Source organism: Magnolia sinica, chromosome 14, assembly GCF_029962835.1.
Source record: "Magnolia sinica isolate HGM2019 chromosome 14, MsV1, whole genome shotgun sequence".
Lineage (NCBI taxonomy): Eukaryota > Viridiplantae > Streptophyta > Magnoliopsida > Magnoliales > Magnoliaceae > Magnolia > Magnolia sinica.
In genome coordinates this window covers 61,113,405-61,124,862 of record NC_080586.1, presented here as the reverse complement: position 1 = coordinate 61,124,862, position 11,458 = coordinate 61,113,405, and the positions used below count along the sequence as shown (strand labels likewise).

General features: G+C 39.0%; 1 protein-coding gene across 4 annotated transcripts in view; it reads right to left on the bottom strand.

The window, feature by feature from the left end:
• Positions 1–491: 491 nt before the first annotated feature.
• The window catches only part of LOC131225884 (pentatricopeptide repeat-containing protein At2g41720), a 108,271-nt gene continuing 97,304 nt past the window's right edge, over positions 492–11,458 (bottom strand). For 3 of the 4 annotated variants that reach the window (XR_009161601.1, XM_058221486.1, XM_058221485.1), the window contains one exon: positions 492–2,569. Coding sequence is in view for 2 of the 4 variants with exons in the window: in XM_058221486.1 (XP_058077469.1) it covers positions 2,549–2,569 (21 nt within the window). In the remaining 2 variants the exon portion in view is untranslated. The remainder of the gene's footprint in view (positions 2,570–11,458) is intronic. The other variant, XR_009161602.1, reaches the window with a different exon arrangement.

Genomic DNA, 11,458 nt, shown 5'->3' with positions numbered 1-11,458 from the left:
TGTAAGATGAAAGTAGACATGGGGGAATTACCAGAAAATTTGTAAAAACTAATCACCTACAAGAATTGCTGAAAACGTTGTAAGCAACAAAGCCGTCAAAACTGAAAATTTCTTCAACTAGAAAATGGTGCCAATAAACCGAGAATCACATGCTGGTGTATGTTCGAATCACTCACAACCAAGAACGGAATTATTTCTTTCTTCTACTGAAAATTTGCACAATATAATATTTTTCAACATCAAAATGGATTGATTAACTCATTGCAAAATACGTCCCTACATCAACCAATTACACCAAGCCCTCATAACTACATTGATCAATTTTCCACAAATGGAGTCCAAAAATCACAAGTCTAAAGGCATACTACATCTTTCCAATACAAAATACTAATTTAAAAATAATAATAATAAATAAATAAAAATTATAAGACGTATTAGTTACAAAATTTCTTTCCACTTCCCATGCATGCAACATGGTCCTAAAAGAATGCACTTGGGCTGAAAATAATTGGCTAGGTAGCCAGACTTGGTCCTGATTCATGGGATGGACTCTCATCTTGAATTGGGCTAAGGGAGGGTGCATCACTTGCATTATAATAACATATTAGGTTAAGGATGCGTCACTTAACATGGTAATAAAAATATTAGGCCAAATTATTCTTTGACCCTGCAGACTCCTCTTTTTCCTGGCAACCCCTCTACACATTGATTCCTCTTTCCAGCTTCCACTTAATTCTATCAGTTGATTACAACAAGCAATCTCTGCCTTCTAGTCACCCTCAAAAAATTATATAAGAATATAAAAAAGTTTAATTCCTTGTGACAAGAAAAATGATTTTTTCTTCTTTTTTCCCACTACCATTTGAAATGTATGGATTTTAGACATTAAACGAGCTTGAACTGGACTTTTTCCAACCTTGGATGGGTCAAGGTTGGCTTGACCCAGGCCATTTATTCTTCTAAGCTTGGTGGTGTGGGCAAATGGATCGAAACTGCACCGCGCCTGGACCTGAATCAACAAGGATGGAAACTGATGGAATCGACACGAGGGTTAGTTAGGTACACAACCTTGCAAGCTTCTCAAGCATCAGAATAGTGAAACCTAGTTAAGGAAGGGACCAACAAAGTTACACTTAAACACAAGCTATCTGCGAGCAACTCAACTGGATGGGCACAGTATCCTTCAAAGTGAGATGAAATTACTTTCATGATTTCACTTCTTTTTGTTTTTCATTTTTTATAATAGCTAAAATTAGAAAGGGAAGAATATGTTTTCATTGTAAATTGTCACACATTAATATCATGACTTTCTTTATTTTTTGCTGATTTTATGTTCATAGCAGATAGAAAATCAAGACCGCTAAGAGGGTGTTTTTTGGCATAGCAAAACAATAGTGCATAGAAATATAGGCAAGGGGGATCTGGACCATTCATCGGTCCCAATTATATTTAGGCCACATCTCCAAATCATGTAATCAAACAATCCATACAGCTAGGCTGATGTCCTATAAATGAACTGTTAAGATATAAATGGATGATAACTGACATCAGGAGGACAATTTCACTGATCAAAAGATCAGCACCAATGTGACTTTTGAATAGCCCAACTAGGGTAAGGACAATCGGATAAATGATTGGGGGAGACGCATGCTTGGGATAGAAAGTTTGCTGCATTGTTTAAAACACCATCTTTAAGAAAAAGAGGAAACAACGATGACGAGGACCTAGTCCAGAACGAAAAATGGATTAACATCTGTTCTTGTTCAGTGATCTATAATATAGTCAGTAAAACCATTTATTTAAATCAGGGATTAAAATTTAGGCCCTGTTCAGTAGATGCCTAAAAGTGAATTCATCTCATTTTAGTTAACAGTCACTGTCTATAAGAGATCTGGATCTCTAATACATAACTTCTCTTACCGTCAAATGTATTAGAGATCAAGATCTCTAAAATAAAATTAATTTAATGAAAATGAGATGGAACTCGTTTTAAGGCATCTACCAAACAGGGCCTTAATTAGTTTAGTTAAATCCAAGGAAGCATAGCCAACATAAGTAACTGGTTAATAGATCAAAATAACAGGAAATTGATCAATGAAGGGTTTAACTCCATATGCTTTCAGAAAAGTGGGGTGGAAAAAGCAGTTACAAATTGCCTTATTACGTGTGTGCCCATGGGCATGTGCAAGTGGTGTTAGCTCAGGAAAAAAAATAAAAAACATCTATAAAAAAGTGAATCATTAGGGACACTTCAGGGGAGAGGATACTGATAATCTTGAGGGCAGTTCTAGTGCAAGTCAGGCAAGCTCCTGGCATCTCATCTCCATCTTTCCTTTGCCCATTCAAAAACTGCCAAAATGTCTGTGGGAGCTTTCTGGATGGAAAAGAAGGTACTTGTCACTTGGGTGTTGATCCTCATCAAAACGGCTTTAGCTAACATGTCCACCTATTGTGTGCCCCCTATTCAGTGTCCAATAAACGTGATACAAATGATGGAGTGATCTTGAAGGGACTTTCTCTAGCAAGGCGCAAAAGAAAAGCACAAGTTTCACCTGAGGGCATCAGAGGCCTGTAAGAGGTAGGATGGAGTCATTAAAAGTTAAACATGAGTACATAGTAGGGGATTTCAGTTGGGCGGATCAAAGCGTGTGGAAGCAAGTGATTGAAGGTAAATATGAGTACATACAGGGGGGCAATACAGCAGAACATCTACCCAATATGGGACTTCTAGTTTATAAAAAGCGGTGTTTGCGGTGGAATACATATTCTCTGAGGCGATTATATACAACATTCAGAGATGGTCTGTGTAAATGTTCTGGGACGACATATGCTGGCGATAAAAACCTTCAGCAAAGTTCATACCTGTTTATACCAGGTAATGCTTGCCAAAGAGGTTTTATATTACCAATGCTATAATATAATGGGGAAGGTCTGTGTTCTCATCACCACTGAAAAGGAAGATTTTCCTTCTTTGCCTTCATAATGAGGAATCTTCAGTCATCTGTTGGGAAATTTGCAGGCTTCTTGATCTGTGGGATGTTAATGAGGAATCTATGGTCATCTATCACATATTTCACAATGGGATGTTAATGAGGAATCTATGGTCATCTATCACATATTTCACAAATCTGAAATTCGACTCGATGTCTAGCTGGGTCAGGTAGACTCAAAGAGTCGGGGGACATTTGGCATCTCTACAAATAAGATCTTATTAGCTTATCTCTAAAGAAATAAGCTTTTAGACTGGTTGGTAAATGTCTAATTGTGCAGCATATTTATTTAGAAAGTAGCAAATAAGCTCTAATTTTATAAGATAAAGAAGGTTCACTTTTTCTTTTAGAGCTTATTGTGCTCAAGTGGTAGAGGTTAAGGCTTTTATCAATTTTTTAAAATATCAAAAATACCCTCACATATATATATTTGCAATCTTCCTCTCACCCTTTCAAGTCAACTCTTATCCCTGCCTAAAATGTTGACAGTGGCCCTAGAAAAAAGTACAAGATCAGTCACATTCGGGGGGGTGGGTGGGTTGGAAGACAACTTCCAAGACTGGAGAATTTGGAACATCAATGAGTCGCGGAAGCACACAGAGAGGAATCAAACAAAATAATCACAAACACACAAGCAAAGCCAACAGAGAACACTCCGAATTTACGTGGAAAAACCCTTGCAGGAAAAAACCACAGCACAAAGTGATAATGCAATATGAATAACAAAGTTACAAGAGATGAAACATCATCGATTCAAAGCCCCAAGAGAAAATCCCTAGCTTTTTCTCTCTCCAAAACCCTCTTAAACCCTTAAGCATATCTAGCCTTAACCCTAATCCCGATTACACCAATATATTTAAGGTAAAACAGAAGTAGAAACAATCGCACAAAAACGTACAAAACTGCGCAACCCGTCAACCTGTCAAGACGCTTCGATCGGTCGACTCAACCAGAGTTTTCGACTTGTTGAAAGCTCCAAAAAAACTGTCCAGAGAGTTTTGCCAAAAAACCGAATATTTTCGATATCCTTCGACATGTCAACCAAACTGTTGACTGGTCGATGGCCCCTGTTTCAGCATAGATTTGACACATCGATTTTCAACAGTCTCCACCATGACTCTAAATCTTCATGCTGCAATACACCATGTTCAATCATCCATCTCTACATCCTCTCCATCATAACTCCACAATCATCGCTTCTCGTGCACACTCCATCTTCACTCAATTTTTTCTAGACCTATAGAAGTCACACAGAACTTGAACTTCTTTATAGGAACTACCTTGGTAAGCATATCCGTCGAATTCACGCTACCCGCGTAATCTAAATCCATATAGCCTACTAACTTGTCTCCTGATTTTTCGAATGTCAAGACGTAGTCCTATGTATCTCGAATATATCTAAGTAGCCATTTCATTGTCTCCCAGTGTTGCTTGCTAGGGTTAGACATGTATCTGCTAACAACACTCACTGCATGTGAACTATCCAGTTTCAGGACACTGCTTAGAAAAAAGCAGAAAATGAGCCGCGTGAGAAACGTTGACCGGCTTTGCTTTGTTCATCTCATACTTCACCAATACCTTCTTAAGGTATTCAGCCTGAGATAACTATAGCATGCTCCTCTGTTTCTTTATATGTCAATGCTGAGAACCCTCTTTACAACCCCCAGATCTTTCATCTCAAATGTCCTTGATAGTTGAGCCTTTAGTATGTCAATCTCAAACATGCTATGACTGGCAATAAGCATGTCATCAACATACAATACCAAGATAATGAACTTCTCATTACTCAGTGTCTTGTAATAGACACAATGATCATACTCACTCTTGGTAAACCTCTGACTAATCATGAAACAATCAAATTTCTTATACCACTACCTAAAAGACTGTTTCAGGCCGTACGACAACCTCTTCAACCTGCAAACATTGTTCTTCGCCCCTTGTATTTCGAATCCCTCTGGTTGCTTCATGTAAATCTGTTCTTCTCATTCCCCATGCAGGAAAGCACTCTTTACATCCATCTGCTCCAATTCAAGATGGTATTGGGCAACCAGTGCCAATACGAATATTATAGATACTTGTTTCACCGTAGGCGCGAAGATCTCAATGAAGTCGACACCTTCTCTCTGAACATATCCCTTTGTTGCCAACCTTACCTTGTACCTATCTTGTTTCTTCCTAAAGATCCACTTACACTCAATCGCTTTAAGGCCTATAAGAACCTTCACCAGCTCTCGCTTCTCATTCTTGTATAGGAGTCCATCTCGTCATGCATCGCCGCTTTTCACTTTTCGACATCTATGTCGTTAAGAGCCACCTAAAATGTAGACGAATCCCCCTCATCCATAATAAGGGAAAATGCAACATTCGAGTCATCCTTGTATCTCACTGGTAACCTATGATCCCTTGATGGATTCCGTCTCACAGGCAGCTGATCCACAAGCTCATGTACCTCTGTTTGCGTCTTAATATCAGCCCGTGTCTCATCTGAATGTCCACAACTGACTTTTCTGCTTCCTTGTGCTCATCCTTATGAAACAAGGATCCCTCGTTGAATTTGACGTCACAATTAAGGATGATTTTCATGTGACCCAGTCATATAGCATGCACCCCTTCACATCATCACCATAGCCGACAAAGATGTACTTTTTGGCCATTTAGTCCAACTTATCTCTCTCAACCGACGGTGCGTGAGAGTAAGCATCGCAACCAAATACTCGCAGCCCAAAGTTGTCTACATGCTGACCACTCCACACTTCCTCTGAAATTTTGCAATCAATAGCCGTAAAACGGGACCGATTTACCAAGTAACAAGCCATGTTAACGACCTCAGTCCACATTTCTTTGCCCAACCCAGCATTTCTCATCATGCATCGGGCCCTCTCTAAGAGGGTCCAATTCATCTGCTCAGCCACACCATTCTGCTCTGGTGTGTGGTGCACTGTGCGCCTCACGATCCCTTCATCTTTACAAAAACGATTGAATTCCTCATAAGTGAATTCCCCACTATTACATGTCCTCAGCACTTTCACCTTTCGCCCTAACTATTTTTCCACCATAGCCTTCCACTATTTAAAGTTAGTGAAAACCTCAGATTTATTTTTTAGAAAATAAACTCACGCCTTCTGGAATAGTCATCAATAAACGTAACGAACCATAATGACCCTCCACCAGAAACTACAAGCGATGGCCCCCATACATCATAATGCACATAATCTAGAACCCCCTTACAAACATATTTCCCACACTTAAGATAACCTTGATTGTTTACCATACATACAATGCCCGCATATACTAAAATCAATGCTTTTAAAAACTGAGATCAAACAACGATTAGAAAGTACCTTCATGCCTTGCTCGCTTATATAGCCTAGGTGCGCATGCCACATACACGTAGACGTGGAATCTGCTACCAACGTTGCAGCTCCACCGAATGAAGTGCTTCCAATCAACCTATAAAGGTTACCATTTCTCTGTGCTTTTATGACTATGAGTGCCCCATTTGAAACCTTAAGGACACGATCGAATCCGATGAATTTGCACCCAAGTGCCTCAAGTGAACTAACTCCTATGAGGGGTCATGTGATACTAAGCCCCGTACCCAAAATCCATTCATCGTCGAAATACCTAAATTTTGATACGGTCAGCACATCACTACCACTCGCCTCCTCACTATATTCCGTGGTGTTGGCCTCTCTGAAAGAATCCTATGATTTCTCTTTCCTAGACTTAGGATTCTGACAATCACTCTTCATGTGCCCCATCATGCCACAATTTCAGCACTTCAGCTTGCCTTTGCCCTTGCCCTTGGATTTGGATCTCGATTGCAAAGATCATCTATTCCACTCAGAATCTCCCCCTCGTAACCAGCGCATCTATAGAAGCACCCATGTCATCACTTTTCTTTCTCATCGCCTTCGGCTGAAGAATTGAGATAATGGTCTCAACGCAAATGGTCGTCTTACCAGTGCACAAAGAGCCTTTGAACAACTCATACGATTCTGGAAGAGAATTCAGCAAAATACATGCTTGATCTTTATCCTTCATCGCCCCATCCACATTGATGCAGGACATGGAAAATTAAATATGATATGTAAGATTTCAGGCTTAGATCCTACCAATTCAGAAACAATCACACAAATTCCACGTCCCACATGAAAATCCAAACATTTAATTAAAAAGGGGAATCTATGCGGGTCCAAGCCGACACAGGTTAGGACTGGACCAATAAAAATTATAAACCAAACGATGTCAAAGGGAAAAAAATAAACTACTCATGCATAAAAATCAGTCCCTAATCCAAGGGATTCCCTAATTTCAATTTAAGGAACCCTAATGTGATAAAAAGGGGCAAATCAATTAGGGATCATGTAATCTAGGGTTAGGATTCATGAAAAACAGCTATGAGAGGATAAAAACCTGAGCCAAAAGATGATCCCGCGTGTGGACAACAACAATGACCCAAACGGACGTGAGTATGATCCCGGCCGCACGTGTGTGGGGCCCACTATTCAGAAAAAGGCCACCTTGGCCTTGGTCGGCTAGGGATGGACTCCAAAACCCCCAAATCTCAGCTCAATCCGATGTACGGTTTGTGCGTGGTGCTCCGCCGAATTTTCAGCTCGCCTGCGGGCTGAAATCTGAAAACCTGCTGTAATAAAGAAATCTGATGCAACAAAAGGACAAATTCGAAGTACGGATGGTGGGGGAAGATGGAAAAAAAAGATGATGGAAGATGGGGGTGAATTGGGATCGATGTGGCTTCGCACCACGGTAGTTAGCCCTTCGAAAAGGGAGGGCTTCGCACCCACTTTTGAATTCTTCCACAACTCACGAAGAGAGCAGAAAAATAAAGCAGAAATTTTTTATTAACTTCAATGAATGAAAAGAATAACAAGGGGTGCCTATTTATAGGGAGAACCCTATACCCAAAAACTCGCACCATGTGCGACACCTATTACTTGGCGATGAAGTAAACTAAAATAAAAATCAAACAAGGAAATCTAAAGCGTTCACGATGTTCTAAATAATAACAATAAGCAAAACCTAAAATATAAAACCAATCTGACGAGTGGGCCACGATCATGAGATCCCATGGTGGGCTTTTCTTGACATCGGGCCACTTTTCTGAACAAAAACTTGACTTCTAACTAGGAGGCCCTCCCTGGACGTCATCATCGAGCCAGATCGATGGTGGGGTCCTCCTTCTACGTACGTACGTGCGTAGGGGGGCGACGTGAGTGCGCATGCGCATGATGTCCACATCACACATCTAACAATTTGCAAACAAGCCTATTAAAGTTACTAATGTGAGTCTCAATGCCAGTCCCCTCAGCCATCTTAAGATTGAACAACTATAGCTTCAGATACACGATTCTCAAGAGACTTCTTCACATAGATGTTCTCTAACTTCGCCAATGTATTAGTCGTAGTCTTCTCTCTCATAACATTGTAGAGGACCTCATCTGTTAGACACAACTGTATCGAGATATTGACCTTTTAATCTAACTTGTTCCAGTCTTCTTCTTTTATAGTTTCTGGTTGCTTTCCAAGGAGTGTCTTCTAATCCTTGTTGAACTAGAAGGTCCTTCATCTTCACCTTTCATAGTTCAAAGCTGTTTTTCCCAAAATACTTCTCTACATCAAAGTTCATGCTAGATGTCATAGATACCTTGTCTTCAGATTTGATCTGTTTACCAACATTATCTCTGATACCACTCATTTGGACTCGCGAAAGCATATAGAGAGGAATCAAACAAAGTAATCACAATCGCAAAAGAAAATCTAACAAAGAACACTCCAAATTTACGTGGAAAAACCCTTGTGGGAAAAAAAACCACGGCACAAAGCAATAATGCACTATGAATAACAAAGTTACAAGAGATGAAACCTTACCGATTCAAAGCCCCAAGAGAGAATCCTTAGCTCCTCTCTCCAAAATCTTCTCAAACCCTTAAACATGTCTAGCCTTAACCCTTATTCTGATTACACCCTTATATTTAAGGTAAAATGGAAATAGAAACAAATCGCGCAAAAACACGCAACTCGTCGACCTATCGAGTCAACCGGTCAAGATGCTTCGATCGGTCAAGTCGACCTGTCGATCAGAGTTTTTGACTTGTCGAAAACTCCAAAAAGTGTCTAGAGAGTTTTGCCAAAAAACCGAATCTTTTCGATATCCTTCGACCTGTCGACCAAACTGTCGACCGGTCAATGGCCCTTGTTTCGGCATAGATTTGAGGCATCCAATTTTCAACACTACCTTAGTAGCGCCCAATCAAGAATGGCATGGATCACCAAAGCATGGGGTTTGGGACACACTTCATTAAGAATGTTGTGTGTTAATTAACTTTTTTGTAACAAAAGTATAAGATGGGTTAACTAGACAAGACAGATTTTTGGGAACCAAGCCTACCGAAGCTCCCATAGATACAAACTTAAAGCTGAGTGTTGATCAAGGAGAACTTTGATGATCCAGAGAGATATCATCGACTTGCTGGAAAAATGATTTGTTTAATGATTACACAACCAAATATCACTTGTTGACTTAATGTAGTTAGCCAGTTCATGCAAGCTCCTCGTATTCTCCATATGGAGACTGTGGTTCGTATCCTCAAGTATTTAAAGGGAGCTCCTGGTCGTGGCATTCTCTATTATCAAAATGGTCATATCCGAGTAAAAGGGTATTCAGATGTCAATTGGGTTGGCTCTCCATCGGACAAGCGATCTACCATTAGTTCATGTACACCTTCGTAGGTGGTAATCTTATTACGTTTAAGAGCTGAGGTAGAATACAGAGCTATGGCCCACACGACATGTGAACTCATTTGGCAGAAGAAGTTAATTTACAAGCTTTTATGGTTGATATTCTCATGAGGTTGTATTGTGATAATCAAGCTACTTCTCACACTACCAACAACCCGGTTTGTCATCAGAGAACCAAGCACATCAAAGTAGATTGTCATTTCATCAAGGAGAGAGTTTCTAGCAAGGAAATATACATGTTGTTCGTCAAGTCTCAAGATCAATTGTCTCCCGTGGTGTTTTCAGTGTCCTGTGATAACACCTATATATCCCACGAATACCTGTTATCCCAACCGGGCAATACAAAACCCAGCTTTAATATCCATTTTTCATGATATCGTGTAATAGATAACATGATATCGCGATATTGTGCGGTATACCCACACTCCCCCTTTATAAATTCTTAATGCATCGTTCCATATGTCGATTGAGTGCGATATCGAAGGAGATAAAAGGAAACCAATGCTATGTTGTCAAGAAAATCCTAAAAATTCACAAATTTTGCTTTTTCGGCCAAAAAAAAAAAAAATCTTCTTAGTACATTGTAGGGTCATTTCGACCAATCAACTCTAGTTTTTTCGAAGAAAATCTTCGAAATTTCTCTAAAGTTGCAATTAGAAGCTTCTTAGGGCCAAATTCTAAAAAGGTGCATGTTTTTTGGTTTTAATTCATTTTTTTCGTTTTTTATATGTTGAAAATAGTGTCGAATGGTAAGAAATCCAATGATTCTTCATGTTTTGCATGAAAAAAATATATATATGAATTTGGATCTTCAATTTCGAGATTTAGAGGAGATGGGCCGAATTACGGAAAATTGGGGAAAAATCAATTTTTTTTTCATTTTTTCCCAAATTGATTGCAATCTTAGTGTCCAAACATGAAATCAAACTGTATATAACCCGATCTACACATTCTTTGCAATTTGGGGATTTTTTAGGAAAAAAAAACTAAAATATAATTTAAAATGTTAAAAATATATTTATGTTTTTTCAAAATCCACGGGTATATTTCTAGTTTTCTATTTCTTTTGCTTTTGATACAATGGTTGTGTTTCTATACATGTCATCTTACATTGATAAATTTTATGAATTGATTTTGAATATAGTTGCATTAGTTTAGTCAAACAACACATAGATTAGGACCCTATACAAAGGAAACATTGTGTACTTGTTTTTTGTGATTTTTTTCTAAGTATGCATTGGTGTCTTTTTAACAATCCCTGAAGTTTCATTGAAAAATTCAACATGTTTCCACATGTTTCCCAACAATAATGATAAATTACGCGATATAACTAATATATATATATATATTAGAGTAATGGTCTCCAGCGAACCATCCCGCAGACTACCAAGTTCTGTGGACCCCACTATGATGTACGTGTTGTATCTACAACGTCCATCTATTTGGAGATATTATTTTAAGCCATGAGCTAGAGAATGAGGCAGATCCAAAGTTTTAGTGGACCCCACCACAGAAAACAGCGGGAAGATTGATGCCCACCATTGAAACCTTTCTAAGGCCCACCATGATGTTTTTTTCCAAATCCAACCTGTTCAATAGTTAACAAAGACATTAAAGAAGGGAAAATACAAATATAAACTTGATCGAAAACTTTTGTGGCCTTTAGAATTTTTTAACAGTGGCTTCATTCTCGCCAATGTTTTCTG